Source organism: Rhinolophus sinicus, linkage group LG06, assembly GCF_036562045.2.
Source record: "Rhinolophus sinicus isolate RSC01 linkage group LG06, ASM3656204v1, whole genome shotgun sequence".
NCBI lineage: Eukaryota > Metazoa > Chordata > Mammalia > Chiroptera > Rhinolophidae > Rhinolophus > Rhinolophus sinicus.
Window position 1 is genome coordinate 83,027,676 of NC_133756.1, and position 16,610 is coordinate 83,044,285.

A 16,610-nucleotide genomic window follows, 5' to 3' on the forward strand; every position below is an offset into this window, starting at 1 on the left:
GCAGAGGTGGAGGTGACTTACGTGAAGAGAATCAGTAGGGTGAGGATGCATACCTACATAGCATGTGCACAGAAGGCGTTCCCATGCAATCTTAGATTTCTGGTATTTGGGAGTTTAGGTTTAACCCAGTCGAGATTGCTGTATAAATTTTTTTTTTCCCACTGCGATCCAGCTCTGAATTGAATTGTATAGATAACTGACTTGTTTTCTCTCTCTCCTTTCATTAGTGAGACCTCGCTACACTGGCATAGCACCTCCTCCCAACAGATTCAATATCTGGCCTGGATATCGCTGGGATGGAGTGGACAGGTAAGCCTTAATATTTCCCACGCTTTGGTTTTCTCTCCCATCTGACCCTAACCTTCCCTAACTGTAAATCACTGTACACTCTGCTTCATTTTCTGCTCTAATAACAGGGTTAATAATATGCAGTTTGCTTGCTTCTATTTCTGAGGTTCTCAAATCCCATTTCCCATGCTTAGAACACTCTTCCTCCTTTTTCCCTTTTCAAAGCTTAAAAAGCTCTGGACAAACAACTCAGGTGATCCTTTTGGTTTTGACATTGGTCACTTCTAATGATATTTTTTAAGGTTTAGAGGGGGTGAGTGATGCCTGGTAGTTTGGAGCATTCTGTATGTTGTTGTATCTAAAATGTAGCCCTGGGACTATCTCTTCAGTGCCTTAGGAGTGAATTACTTGTAATGTCTCACTCATCCCACCACCTTGTTTGTTCACCTGCCTTTGTCTACACCCACGTACTCTAACTTCCTGTCTGTTATCATGGATGAACTATATGTGCTCCTATCCAAAGTCAGTTCCTCCACTTATATGTTGTATCCCATGTCCTCTTACCTTCTAAAGGATATTGTTCTAACATGTAGCATAGTGATTCTTAAGCTTGATCTCAAGACCCCTTTAAACTCTTAAAAATTATTGAAGATCCCCAAAAACTTTTGTTTATGTGGGTTATATCTTAATATTTACCATATTAGAAATTAAACTGATAAGTTTAAAGAGCATTTATTCATTAAAACATAATACAGCCATTACTTTAGCATAATTACCATATTTTAAAAGAAAAATAATTATACTTTCATAACAAAATTGATTTACATTTTTTAAAATCTTATTAGTATCTGGCTTAATAGGAGATAGCAGGATTCTGCATGTAGTCTGTTGCAGTGTATTTAGTTGCGGACTAGGAAGTAAATTTAGCCTTATACATAGGTAGCTAGAAAAGGAAGGTGTATTATATTTTTGGATACTGAACAAAAATTCAACAAGTGGTAGTTTCTTAAAGGTTATTGATGATACGGAATCTGAAACTATATAAAAAAACTTTTCATAATTTTTTATTGAAATCCATTGGTTATTTTTTGTTTGTTTGTTTGTTTGTTTTTGTTTTTTCCTACTTTGGGTGAATCTTTTAACCCTGCATGATTTTGTAACATTGTGCGCTGGTCATTTGGAAAATATTATTTTGCTGAGTTTTTCAGACCTTCCAAATGTTGACATACTTCATTATATAATATTGAATAATCATGTGTTTGTTAACCTTACCTTTGATCTCATCACAAAAATCTTTAAGTAACAGGAAGATAAAGAGTTCATAGTGGTGGATACAAGTTTGCTATTGTCAGTGTTTTGGATTTTAGGTGTGTAAGTTTAGTATTCAATTTTAATTGCTGTATAATCTTTTTAGCTATACCTCTCTGCAATTTTTTTTTTTTTTTTAATTTTATTTTATTAAATTTATTGGGGTGACAATTGTTAGTAAAATTACATAGATTTCAGGTGTACAATTCTGTATTACATCATCTATAAATCCCATTGTGTGTTCATCACCCAGAGTCAGTTCTCCTTCCATCACCATATATTCGATCCCCCTTACCCTCATCTCCCACCCCCCGCCCCCGTTACCCTCTGGCAGCCACTAAACTATTGTCTGTGTCTATGAGTTTCTGTTTCTCATTTGTTTGTCTTGTTCTTTTGTTGTTTTTGGTTTATATACCACATATCAGTGAAATCACATGGTTCTCTGCTTTTTCTGTCTGACTTGTTTCGCTCAGCATTACTCTCTCAAGATCCATCCATGTTGTCACAAATGTTCCTATATCATCTTTTCTTACTGAATAGTATTCCATTGTGTATATATACCACAACTTCTTTATCCATTCATCTATCGAAGGACATTTTGGTTGTTTCCATGTCTTGGCCACCGTAAACAAAGCTGCAATGAACATTGGAGCACACGTGTCTTTATCTCTAAATGTTTTCAGATTTTTGGGTAGATACCCAGAAGAGGGATTGCTGGGTCATATGGCAATTCTATTCGTAATTCTTTGAGAAACCTCCACACTGCCTTCCATAACGGCTGCACCAGTCTGCATTCCCACCAACAGTGTATGAGGGTTCCTTTTTCTCCACAGCCTATCCAACATTTGTTATTATTTGTCTTGTTGATGATAGCCATTCTGACTGGGGTGAGGTGATATCTCATTGTGGTTTTGATTTGCATTTCTCTGATGATTAGTGATGTTGAGCATTTTTTCATATGTCTATTTGCCATTTGTATGTCCTCTTTGGAGAAATGTCTCTTCAAGTCCTCTGCCCATTTTTCAATTGGGTTGTTTGTTTTTTTGTTGTTGAGTTGCATGAGTTCCTTGTATATTCTGGATACTAGCCCCTTATCGGAGGCACTGTTTGCAAAAATCTTCTCCCATTCAGTTGGTGGCCTCTTTATTTTGTCAATGGTTTCTTTTGCTGTGCAGAAGCTTTTAAGTTTCATATAGTCCCATTCGTTTATTTTAGCTTTTACTTCCATTGCCTTTGGAGTCAAGTTCATAAAATGCTCTTTGAACCCAAGGTCCATAAGTTTAGTACCTATGTTTTCTTCTATGCAGTTTATTGTGTCAGGTCTTATGCTTAAGTCTTTGATCCATTTTGAATTAACTTTGGTACATGGTGACAAATAGCAGTCCAGTTTCATTCTTTTGCACGTGGCTATCCAATTCTCCCAGCACCATTTATTGAAGAGGCTGTCTTTGCTCCATTGTATGTTTTTAGCTTCTTTGTCAAAAATTATCTGTCCATATTTATGTGGTTTTATTTCTGGGTTCTCAATTCTATTCCATTGGTCTATGTGTCTGTTTTTCTGCCAATACCATGCTGTTTTGATTATTGTAGCCCTGTAGTACAAGCCAAAGTCAGGAAGTGTGATACCTCCATTATAGTTCTTTTTCCTTAAGATTGTTTTGGCTATTCGGGGTCTTTTGTGGTTCCAAACAAATCTGATGATTTTTTGTTCTATTTCTTTAAAATATGCCATTGGGATTTTGATGGGGATTGCATTGAATCTGTATATTGCTTTGGGTAATATGGCCATTTTAACTATGTTGATTCTTCCAATCCATGAGCACGGAATGTCTTTCCATTTCTTTGTGTCTTCTTCAATTTCTTTCAAAAATGTCTTATAGTTTTCAGCATATAGGTCTTTCACATCCTTGGTTAAGTTTATTCCTAGGTATTTTATTCTTTTTGCTGCAATTGCAAAAGGAATTGTTTTTTGTATTTCTTTTTCTGAGATTTCATTGTTAGTATATAGGAAGGCAATGGACTTTTGTGCGTTGATTTTGTAGCCGCAACTTGACTGTATTCGTTGATTGTTTCTAATAGCTTTTTGGTGGAGTCTTTAGGGTTTTCTATATATATATAGCATCATGTCATCTGCAAGAGTGATAATTTAACTTCTTCATTCCCAATTTGGATGCCTTTTATTTCTTTCTCTTGCCTGATTGCTCTGGCAAGGACTTCCAACACTATGTTGAAAAGCAGAGGTGATAGGGGACATCCCTGTCGTGTTCCTGAACGTAGAGCAAAGGGCTTCAGTTTTTCTCCATTAATTATGAGATTAGCAGAGGGCTTGTCATATATGGCCTTTATTATGTTAAGGTATTTTCCTTCTATACCCATTTTATTAAGTGTTTTAATCATAAATGGATGTTGTATCTTGTCAAATGCTTTTTCTGCATCAATTGATATAATCATATGATTTTTGTCCTTTATTTTGTTTATGTGATGTATCACATTGATGGATTCGTATGTTGAACCATCCTTGTGCCCCGGGATGAACCCCACTTGGTCGTGATGAATAATCTTTTTAATGCATTGTTGTATTCGATTTGCTAGAATTTTATTTAGGATTTTTGCATCGGTATTCATCAGAGATATTGGTCTGTAGTTTTCTTTTTTGTGCTGTCCTTACCAGGTTTTGGTATCAGGGTAATGTTGGCCTCATAAAATGAGTTAGGGAGTACTGTCTCTTCTTCAATTTTTGGAAGAGTTTGTGCAGAATTGGTATTAGATCCTCTTTGAAGGTTTGGTAGAATTCACTAGTGAAGCCATCTGGTCCCGGACTTTTGCTTTTGGGAAGGTTTTGGATGACTGATTCAATTTCGTTACTGGTGATCGGTCGGTTTAGATTTTCCAGTTCTTCATGGTTCAGCCTTGGAAGGCTATATGTTTCTAAGAACTTGTCCATTTCTTCTAGGTTGTTGAATTTGGTGGCATATAGTCCTTCATAGTATTCTTGGATGATCCTTTGTATTTCTGTGGTGTCCGTGATAACTTCCCCTTTTACGTTTCTGATTTTGTTAATCAGTGTCTTCTCTCCTTTTATCTTAGTAAGTCTAGCCAAGGGTTTGTCAATTTTGTTAATCTTTTCAAAGAACCAGCTCTTTGTCATATTAATTTTTTCTATTGTCTTTTTGTTCTCTATTTCATTTAGTTCTGCTCTAATTTTTGTTATTTCCTTTCTTCTGCTGACCTTGGGTTTTACTTGTTCTTCTTTTTCTAGTTCTTTAAGGTGTAACATGAGGTTATTTATTTGGGAGTTTTCTTGTTTCTTGAGATAGGCCTGTAATGAGATAAATTTCCCTCTTAAAACTGCTTTCGCTGCATCCCAAAAATTTTGGTAGGATGTATTTTCATTGTCATTTGTTTCTATGTATCTTTTGATCTCTCCTCTAATTTCTTCTTTGACCCAGTCCTTCTTTAAAAGTATGTTGTTTAATCTCCATGTATTTGCGTCTTTTCCCCGCTTTCTTTTTACAGTTGATATTCAATTTCAAAGCCTTGTGATCAGAGAATATGCATGGTATGATTTCAATCTTCTTAAATTTGTTGAGACTGATTTTATGTCCCAATATATGGTCTATCCTTGAGAATGTTCCATGTACACTAGAAAAGAATGTATAGTCTGATGTTTTAGGATGAAGTGCTCTATAAATGTCAATTATGTCCATTTCATCTAATGTGTCATTTAGGGCTACTATTTCGTTATTTATTTTCTGTTTGGATGATCTATCCATAGCTGTCAATGATGTATTTAAGTCCCCTAGTATAATTGTGTTTTGGTCAATTTCTCCCTTTAGTTCTGTTAGTAGTTGCTTGGTGTATTTCGGTGCTCCCTGATTGGGGGCATAAATATTGATGACTGTTATGTCTTCTTGTTGTACAGTCCCTTCACCACTATGAAATGTCCATCTTTGTCTTTTGTTACCTTTTTCACCTTGAAGTCTGTTTCATCTGGTATCATTATGGCTACACCTGATTTTCTCTGGGTACCATTTGCTTGGAGTGTCAATTTCCACCCTTTCACTTTGAGTCTATGTTTGTCCTTGTAGCTGAGATGTGTCTCTTGGACACAGCACATGGTTGGGTTTAGTTTTTGAACCAATCTGCTACTCTCTGCCTTTTTATTGGTGACTTCAGTCCATTTACATTTAGGGTGATTATTGATATGTGAGGATTTCCTGTCATTCTATCTTTAGTTTTCTGGTAATGTTGTGTCTCCATTGTTTCTTTGACTTTTTGTTGTTGTCTATTATTTCTGTGTGGTGGTATTCTATGATGTTTCCCTCTGTTTCTTCTTTTATTTCAGTATATATTTCAATTCTGGATTTATTTTGAGTGGTTACCCTTAAGTTTATGTAAAAGAAAGTTTGATATTTAGAGTATTCCATTTTCTTCAGCACGCTTACTTTCTCCATTCCCATATTCGGTTCAGGCCTTTACTCTCCCCTTTTTGAGTTGTGGTTGCCACAAATTGTCCCTGTTGATGGTGGTCGAATAGCCTCCTTTAGTATTTCTTGTAGTGCAGGTCGTGTATTAGAAAATTCCCTCAGCTTCTGTATGTCTGGAAAGGTCTTTATTCCTCCTTCATATCTAAAGGATATCTTTGCTGGATATATTATTCTTGGCTCATGGTTTCTCTCTTTCAATAGTTTGAATATTTGGTTCCACTCCCTCCTGGCTTGTAGAGTTTCTGCTGAAAAATCTGATGATAATCTAATGGGCTTTCCTTTGTAAGTTACCGTCTTCTTTTCCCTGGCTGCCTTGAGGATTCTTTCTTTGTCGTTAATTTTAGACAGCTTCAATACAATGTGCCTTGGAGAAGGCCTGTTGGGATTGAGGTAACTAGGTGTTCTATTTGCTTCTTGGATTCGAGGGTCCAGTTCTGTCCACAAATTTGGGAAGTTCTCATCGACAATTTGTTTGAATATATTCTCTGTTCCCTTCTCTCTTTCTTCTCCTTCTGGTATGCCCATTATTCTTATATTGCTCTTTCTGATGGAGTCAGAAAGTTCTTGTAGAGTTCTTTCATTTCTTTTAAGTCTCAAGTCTCTTTCTTCTTCTATTTGTGTCATTTCCAGGTTTCTATCTTCGATGTCACTGATTCTTTCCTCCATCTGGTCAACTCTACTACCTAAGCTGGTTATTTCATTCTTAATTTCTTCTATTGAGTTCTTAATCTCCAGAAATTCTATTTGGTTCTTTTTTAAGATTTCAATCTCTTTCGTAAAATGCTCATGCTGTTCTTTGATTGAGTTTCTGAGTTCCTTTAACTGCCTATCTGTGTTTTCTTGTATCTCGTTGAGTTTTTCAGAACTGCAATCTTGAATTCTCTGTCATTTAAGTCACATATTTCTGTATCTTTAAGTGCCTTCTCTGGAGATTTTTCACTTTCTTTCTGAGCTATCTTGTTGCCTTGGTTATTCATGGCGATTACTGGTTTACTATTTCTCTTCCTAGACATCTACAGGAGTGACTTCTGCAACAGGTTGATAGAAAGCGGTCTTTCTTTTGTTTGCCAGTACTTGTTGGTAGAATGTTTTATTGTTTCTCCAACTGCAACTTATTTTTCTTCTCCCACACAGTAGTGCTATGTTTTCTCTGCACTATTCCAACTTCTCACACAATGGGGGGATTCCCTGGGAGACGGGCTTCTCCTCTGTTAATAGTTCGTCTAGGTCACAGGGCGCAGTGTCCCGGTCGGTATGCGAAGAGCTTTTGATGTTCCAAAGCTCTTCCAGCTCCTGATTCAGAGCCCGTATATTTCAGCAGTTCTGTTTACTCCTGCAGGGATCCGCCCAGATAGGTGGGGTCAGGGGCGGGGTGAGTTGTGAGAGGTGGCCCAGAGCAATGGCGGCGACCACCACCACAGCCGGTCCTGCTTCCACAGCTCTCTCCCCTTTGCTGGAACTAGTTGGGCTGTGAATTTGTGTTTGCGGCCCACAGTTCTCAAAACAGCAAATTTTCTGTTGTTTTGATCTGACACTGCTACTGTTTCGCTTCTAGCACCGGGCAGGTGGGGGCGGGGCGAGCTCTGGAAGGGAGGGAGGGGCGGCTAGTCTCAGTGCCTAAGGCTCCGGTCTCTGCTCGGCAGTGCGGGCTTAAACCACCGTTTTCAGCCTTTTTCCCTCAGTCTTTTCTCCGAGGTCTCTGCCGTGAGCGTTGGGTTCAGCCGTGTTATATGCTGCCCCCTCAGCCCTGTGGAGCCCAGGCGGAGCCCTAGCAGTCTGATCTCCCGCAGCTGCGGTAGCTCCGGGAAGCAGCGAGCTCGGCGCACTGAGCGAGGTCTGCGTCCTGCGCCCGCGCGGCTCCGTCTCCGCGCGCTTCTCCCTTTCCTCCTCCCTCCACTCGCGCGAATCTCCCACCTGTAGGTGATTTCAGTCGGTAGTGGGCCTCTTCGTGTTGCCTGTCTGCTGTGCAGGGAGTCCTTTGTGGAGTTTTTGTTGTTCGATTTGTTGTAAATTCCAGGGGAGCTTTACAGAGGCTCACCTCACTCCGCCATTTTTCCGGAAGTCTCCAATTTTTTTTTTGATGTTTGCTCTAAGGATCACAAGATGTATCTTTAACTTACCACAGCCTACTGAGTTATAATAGTACTATTTCATAAAGACCTTGTAACACTGTAGTTCCACTTACCTTCTGTTCTTTGTGCTATTGTTGTCATATATGTTACATCAAAAAATAATATAGATCCCACAATACAGTGTTATAATTTTTAGTTTACAGTTACATATTTTTAAAGAAACTAAGAAAACAATAGAAAAAATATATAGTTGTTAATATTTACTCACATATTGACCATTTCTTGTGCTCTTCCTTCTTTCCTAAAGAATCTCTTAATATTCCTTCATCGCAGGTCTAGTGGCAGCAAATTTTTTCAGTTTTTGTTGATATGAAAATGCCTGTTTCACTTTTATTTTTTAAAAATGTTCATTTTGAAATAATTGTAGACTCACAAGAACTTGAAAAAATATTAGTGTCATAGTATATCCTTCCCCCAACTTCCCCCAATGATATCTTATATAATCATAGTATGTTATCAAAATAAGGAAATTGACATTGGCACAGGTCTGTTAATTAGAGATCTTTTTCTTGCCTTCATTTCTGAAGGTGGCTTCACTGACATAGTGTTGGAGGAGGTCATCGAGAGGATGTGACTGCCTGTTGACCCACACGCTCTACCTGGACAATCAGAGGCTCCTTATCCCTTCCCCTGTCCTTGGAATGTATGTCCCTCCAACTATTCCCATACTAGCAACCAATTCAAGGATTTAGTCTTGAGAGAGTAAGGTGTTGAATGAGACCATCTGGACTGAATATGTGACTGAACCCAGTTAATGCTTCTATATAAACTTTTTTTTAAGTTCTGATGCCCAAGACAGGCCTCATATGTAAGTTCCCTTGCTTATTAAAACTCCATTCTGGAGCGGTCTGCCTTTTTCTTTGGTTCTCCTTGCCCTCTGCATACAGGGGCCCATTTCAGATTTCACCTGGGGAACTTCTGAGGTTGCAGTCTCACACATAGAACTCGGGGTTGGCAGTACCAGAGTTCTAGGACAGCTTTGCCAGCCCTTAACGACGTTTCATCATTTTCTGGCCTCCACTGTTTCTGATTAGAAGTCAACCCTCAGTCTTCATTTATTTTATTATTAAATGCCACCCCCCGCCCTCACATACACATACACACGTTGTAATATATTGTTTTTTTTCTGGCAGCTTTCAAGGTTTTCTTCTCGTCTTTCTTTAGGTTTTAGCACTTGACCATGATGCACCTAGGTGTACTCTTTGTGTTTATCCTCCTTTGGGCTTGTTGAGCTTTCTGGAGGTACACTTTATGTTTCTCAAATTTGGGAAGTATTTGGCTATTTTTTCTTCAATTACTTTTTTCTAAACCACTCTTTCTTCTCCAATTATACTATTTTCTTCCACTTGATATTATCCCATAGATCTCTGAAGTTCTGTTCATTTTTCCATCATTATTTTTCTCTCTGTTCTTAAGGTGGGATAATTTCTATTTTCAAATTCATTGACTCTTTCTTCTGCCATCTCGAAATCTATTAGGCCCATACAATGAATTTTTCATTTAAGCTAGTTTATTGTATTTTCACCTCTAGAATTTCCATTTGATAGTTTATATTTCTCGGTCGAGATTTCCCATCTGTTCATCATGAGACATATTCCTCTTTCTTGAGAATATTTATAACTAGTGCTTTAAAGTCCTGTCTGCTAATTGCAGCATTTTAGGTCACCTCAGATTGGTTTCTATTAATAGCTTTTTCTTGAATTTGATCACATTTTACTGTTTCTGCATGCCTGGTCATTTTTTTAATGTATACTGGACATTATGAATGATACATTGTAGAGACTTTGAATTCTGTTATATTCCTCTGAAGTGTGTTGATTTTTATTCCAACAGACATTTGACTTGGCTGTTTTTGAACTCCAAACTCTGTCTCCTTTGCAGTGGGCAGTGGCCAAAATTTCTGCTCAGTTCTTTTAATTTCTAGCTGTTGCTTTTTCGTCAGGCCCAATGGAGTTTCTCCTGCACAAGCACAGTTTAGCAGTTAGCCAAGAATTTGGGGGCAGTTAGTGTGTAGATTTTGGGGTTCATCCCTTTTGCGGCTCCCTCCCTTTGGATTTCCAGCTGCTCTGCCCGCTTTGCACTGATACCTCAAGCCAATTTGCCTGTGGCTTTCTGCCTTCATGAAGTGTGCAGATTGGAAAGTGCCTCTGGCAAAAAGCAGCACAAATCTCTTTTCACACATAGACTCCCATCCTGATTCTGCCTGCTTTTGGTCACTCTCCCATGCCTTCAAATACATGTATTTTTATATTTTGTGTAGATTTTATAATTGCTGAGGGTAGGTTAGTCTGCTTGAGTTCCTCTGATATGACTAGAATCCACCATTCCACCTTATATGGGCCTAAGGCATTGTCTTCTGTCCCCAAGCTGTCATCGAAATTCAAGGCTCCAGTTGTTCGTGTTGACAAATATCCTTAGGGTGGCTGTGCTTTCAGGCTAGCTTACTACTTTGGTTTGCAGCTCACTGTTACATAGGCTCTGTGTTTGGTAGCAGGGGGATTTTTCAGAATACTAATTTGCTGTGTAGCCAGAAGTAGATTTTTGTAGCCACAATCCTAAAAATGTTCCCTGCTATACTGAGTTCATTCTTTTTTCTTTTTTTTTGAACTTCTGGACCCCAAACTTAGAACTTTGCCTGACCTAATTTTTTACTGGTGTCTAATTTGTCTTCATCTCTCCCAGTGATTTTCCTCCACTTCTCATTCTTGTTTTCTACTAGATCTTTCCTTTTGGTTCCCTTTCTCATCCTTGCTTTTTTTGTGTTTATTCATTCTTTCATCATCTTTTCTAATTTTGTTTTTGGCCCACTGCAAATGAATATTTCTAGAACAGATCAATAGTATGTTAGAGTTGGAAAACCCATGAGATTAGTTATGCTAACTCGAGGCCCAGATAAATTTAATAACTTAGAGTCATTGAACTCACCTGCTAAAACTGGATTTAGAACCCTGGGCTCCTCATTCTCTACTCCTAAGCTGTGAGTTCTCTTGCAATTTGTTTTTTGATTCTGTTTAGGGTTTTGTTTATTATTCACATGTCCTTTGTCTGTATGATCATATTAGTGTTGATTCTCTTAAGTACTTATTCCCCAAGGCAAAAAACAGTAGTTTTCTTGGTGCTCTATACTACCACACATGCTTCTGCGGGTGGAGATGGTGCCATTCACAATGAGCTTCCCTTCCTAAAGCTTTTCATTACTTACCCTACTCATCTCTTAGGGAAGGCCTTAGGATCAAGGGAAGCCCAATCAGTTCAGTAACACTTAGCATGTATGTTATAACTTTAAGCAGCTATGTTCTAGGTGCCAGGGTCTCACAATTAGTGAGAGACAGTCCCTGATGCCAGGAACTCACTTTCTATCTAGAGGAGAAGACAAACAGTAAATAATTTCACTGCTACTTGATAAGTATTACTATAGAGAATTTTCAAGGTGCCTTGGGAGCACAAAGGAAGAGTAAATTCAGCTGTGGGAAAGTATAGCCAGGCGATGTTTCCTAGAGTTGGTGACATACGAGTTTAAGGGATGTCAGTTACCAGCCCAGATAAGAAGGAAAGGAAGGATGTTTAAGGAAGAGGGTTCTATATGTGCAAAGTCATAAGGATGTGGAACATCATAGTATTACTGGGCCCGGGTGGGGCAGTCATAAGCAGTTTGCTATTGTCGGATAGCATTAAGCATGAAGTGAAGTTGTCTGAGATGGACTGGAAAGGTAAGTAGGGTCTGGTCACAGAAAGCCTTAGAAGCATTTCTGAAGAGCTTGGTCTTCATCCTAGAGACAGAGGGGAGCCAATGAAGGATTAGCAGCATTTTCCCACTTCAGATAAACCAGTCATTATGGCAGAAGATGAAAGGCACAAGTTTGGAAGCAGAGATAAGATACAAGGCTGTTGCAGTAGGTCAGGCTACAGGTGATGGAGGTCTGAGCTGTGACAGTGGTATTAACACGTTGCGTACGGCAGGGTTTAAATCCCTCGTGAAGATTCTTGTGATCCTTATGCAATGTGTTAAAAGTGGAGACGAAGAGTAAGTGGAGAAGTGTTTAGGAGATGAGATGGCAGGACTTGGTGACTGATTTGTGGAGAGGGAGAAATCACTAGATTTGGCAATAAGGAAGGTTATTGATGACCCAAAAGAGAGCTAACTCTGTGATATAGTGAAACAAAAGCCAGGTTCTAGTATGTAAAGGAGTGAATGAAAAGTGAGGAAGTATAGACAGTGAATACATGCATTTTCAAGAAGTTTATATAAGAAGACAGTGATACATGGTATTAGATGGGAGTTGACGTCCACTCCTTGAAACTCCCCCTTGTATTGGCTTTTATGACATCCTACTCCTGGTTCTTTTTATAATTTCTTCTTGGCTACCTTTAAGAGCTCCTCTTCCTCTGTGCACCCCTTAAATGTTTCTTAGGGCTCCATCTGTAACCCTTAGCTGTTCTCATTCTATATGCTCTCTGGCTGAATCTTACCTTCATTTACCACCTGTATGCACATGATTCCCTAATCCCTATTTGCAGCTCATTCAATGATACCTAGCTGTGCATTATATTTCTCTATTGAAACGTTACTTAAGGCATCTTAAATGCAACATATTCAAAACTGAACTCATTGACTTCTCGTAATCTACACCTGCTCCTAGGAGCTCTTTTGTTCGATTCTGGTTAGTAGTAGCTTCATTCATCTAGTCACTAAAATGATTAACCCGGGGGTCAAACGTACCTCTTTCTCCTTTGCGTTTATGTACCTGAGCAGTCCCTAAGTCCTACCGTGTCTTCTCTTCCCGTCCCTCTTCTTTGTCATTGCTTTCATCATCTGTTGGCTGGACCATTGCAGGTAACTTTCCTGCCTCCCATCTTCTCCAGAGTGATCTCTTTGAAATGCAGTTTATGCCCGGCATTAACTCTCTCCCTACCAGATGAAATCTAAGCTTTTTACTGTGGCTGACAAAAGTCCATTATGACTTTGCCTCTGCCTGCCTTTCTAACTTTGTCTCATGCTACTCCCTTTGTCACACTTTGGGCTCCAGCCACACAAGTTTGCCTTTGGTTCCCTGTGTGTGGTAGGCTGTTTCTCATTTTTGTGTCTTTGCTCTTGTTGCTCATGCTGTGCTCTGTCTGGAAATGCCCTCCCAGCACTTGTGGCCCACCTCCAACCCTCTGGTTAATTCTGTCTTTTAGACTTAGCTTATGGGCCACCTCCATGAAGCCTTTTCTGACTGTTCTTCTCCCTCCTAAGCTCAGTAAGATCGCCATTCTGTTTCCATGATACCCAATGCATACTTCTACCATAGTTTATGCTTTTTATTTTAATTGTTTATTTAAATATCAATTTCCTCCACTAGTCTCTGAGTTCATCAGGACAGGTGCTAGGTTATACTCATTTTCCTGATACAGTGCCTAGTATGTAATCGAATTCACTAAATGTTTATGTAATGAATGGATAAAGTATAAGATGTAGACATCAGCTGAGAGTGAGTTGGGCCTGTAGAGAGTGGTCAATGTTTTAAACAGTTGTCAAAGACTGGGAAAAGGGTCTGAACAAGGACTAATAGGAGGTTGAATTGTATATTTTCTCCTTTTGACTGAGTTGCAGATGTCTTAAATGTTTTCACGAGTGCCTTATTCTCTTCCTCATTCATTAGATTGTGAATTCTTCTCTTTTCTCAAAAATAAATGTCCAATTCAGGATTCTGGCTGATTAGTATCTCTTAATTGCAGGTCCAATGGATTTGAACAGAAGCGCTTTTCCAGGCTTGCCAGCAAGAAGGCGGTGGAGGAACTTGCCTACAAGTGGAGTGTTGAGGATATGTAACTTTTCTGAGGCTGTAGGGATGGCTGTGGGTTGTGGTAGTGGACCTGGGCCAGCCAGACATCCAGCTGCAACAGTTGTCTATGCTAATAATCAGGGTCCACACAGGTCAGCAACTTGTTGAATGAGCATTTGAGAAGAAGAATTTTTGAGACCTGACGTTTGGATTGATGCACCTCTAACTTCTCAGGTGTGCCAACACTTGGCTGTTGCTGGCTTTCAAAGGAAACATTGATTTTTCAGTGTCCCAGGGTTTGTTCTTGGTTAGGTTTTTTTTAATAAACATATATTTATTTTTTTAAAATCACTTTCTTAACTGGGTATTCTGTTTGGGGGAAGAATACAAGCTAATTTGAACCCCCAGGGACCTGGAAGGCGATGGGTTGGATTTTTTATTAAGCCAGAAAGCAATACAGTAGTGCCCCCTTATCTGAAGTTTCATTTTCTGTGGTTTCAGTTAGCTGTGGTCAACCATGGTCCAAAAATATTAAATGGCAAATTCCAGAAATAATTCATAAGTTTCAAATTGTCCATCGTTCTGAGTAGTGTGATGAAATCTTGCTCTGTCCCGCTCCATCCGTCCCAGGATGTGAAGAAAGCATCCCTTTGTCCAGCTTCTCCATGCTGTGTGTGTACCCACCTGGCAGTCACTTAGGAGCTGTCTGGGTTATCAGATCGACTATTGCAGTATCGCAGTACTCGTGTCCAAGTCACCCTTATTTTACTTAATAATGACCCTAAAGCACAAGAGTAGTGATGTTGGCAGTTTGAATATGCCAAAGAGAAGCCATAAAGTGCCTTCTTTAAGTGTAAAGTTATGTATGTGTAGGAAAAATTATATTATGTATAGGGTTCAGTACTATCCATGGTTTAAGGCATCCACTGGGGGTATTGGAATGCATCCCCTCAGATGAGGGGGGACTACTGTATCAGTAAAAACTTGCACAGTGATAGAGCTATCCTCTTAGAAAATAAGAGTTAGTGCTAAACTGGATTTAGGAATGGCATGACTATTTAGAGATCTGATAAAGGTAGTATCACAGATTGGTGGGGAAGAGATGGAGAATGGTGCCAAAAAATTGGCTTATTATATGGACAAAAATAAGTAAATCCCTACTTCAAACCGTGTAAAACAAAGACGGATCCCAAAATAATTATAGACCTAAATGAAAGGTAAAATGTTAAAGCCAGTAAGAAAAAACCGGAGAATGTCTTTGTGACCTTGGGGTGAGTATAGATTTGTTAAGATCCCCAAAGCACAATCTATAAGGTTTTGATAGCTCTGACTACTTTGTGATTAAAGATTTCTAGTCAACAAAGTCTCCTATAGTTAAGACCAGATAGGTATAATTTAGGAGAAAATATTTGCAGTGTCTAAAACTGAGAAAGGATGGCATTATATAAGGGATTGAATATAGAAATAACTACTGCAAATTAGGAAGAAAAATCAAACACAAAAGTGGGCAAAGACTATGAATAGGTAAAATCTAAAGGGACAACCAGAATGGCTAATAAGTATGTTACCTCACTAGTAATTAGAGAAATGCAAATGAAAACATTAATGAGTTTCTGCTTTATTAGTTTGGCAAAAATAAGCAGGAGACTGAACTCTCACGTGGAATGAAAACTCAGGGGAGTTTAAACTGGTATATCCATTCTGAAGAATAAATGGGCGACACTTAATTGAAAAAAAGTATTACATAGTTTTTAAGAGTGTGCTTTGGTGCTATACTGCCTCAGTTTGAATCCTACCTATGTCTTTTACTACCATGTTTCTCCAAAAATAAGACCTAGCCTGACCATCAGCTCTACTGTGTCTTTTGGAGCAAAAATTAATATAAGACCTGGTGTGATATGATGTGCAAAAGACACGTTAGAGCTGATGGTCCAGGTAGGTCTTATTTTCGGGGAAACACGTTAAGTGTGTGACCATGATAAGCCACTTAATTTCTCTGTGCCTTAGTTTCTTTATCTGAAATGGAGATAGTAGTACTTACCTCCTAGGTTTATTATTGTGAGCTTAGACTAGTACCTGGCACATAGTATGTGTCACAGAGTTGTTAGCTGTTACTGTTTTTCTTATCAAATGTTCATAGCCAGTTTCCAAGGTGTCCCCCAATGATCCCTGACTCCTGGTATTCAAGCCCTGTGTAGTCCCCTGCCACTACAGGGACATGTAACTGATAGGATGTATTGGAAATGTGTGACTTCTGACCAGACCATGAAAGACATTGAGGCATCTGCCCTCTGGAGAGGCTCATGTGGAGAAGAACTGAGGCCTCTCACCAACTGACAGCAGCACCAAGTTACCGTGTTGGTGAACTACCTTGGAAGTGGATCTTCTAACCCCATTCAAGCCTTAAGATGCGTGCAGCCCTGATCAATGCTGTGACCACAGCCTTGTGAGAGATCATGAGCCAGAATCACCCAGCTCCCATTCTTAACCCAAAGAAACCAGGAGATAACAGGTGGTTATTAGTTTTTTAAATATAGCTTTATAAAGATACAATTCATACACTATACATTTAACCCATTTAAAGTATACAGTTACGTGGTTTTGAGATACAGAGTTGTGCAACTTTCACC

At 39.0% G+C, this 16,610-nt stretch overlaps 1 protein-coding gene across 1 annotated transcript in view; it reads left to right on the plus strand.

Annotated features, from left to right (window-relative positions):
• BUD13 (BUD13 homolog) overlaps nt 1-14,331 on the plus strand; it is a 27,614-nt gene extending 13,283 nt beyond the window's left edge. The window contains exons 9-10 of the mRNA XM_074335444.1: nt 228-309; nt 13,934-14,331. Coding sequence (XP_074191545.1) covers nt 228-309; nt 13,934-14,027 — 176 coding nt within the window. The 3' untranslated portion in view covers nt 14,028-14,331. The remainder of the gene's footprint in view (nt 1-227; nt 310-13,933) is intronic.
• The last annotated feature ends 2,279 nt before the right edge of the window (nt 14,332-16,610 follow it).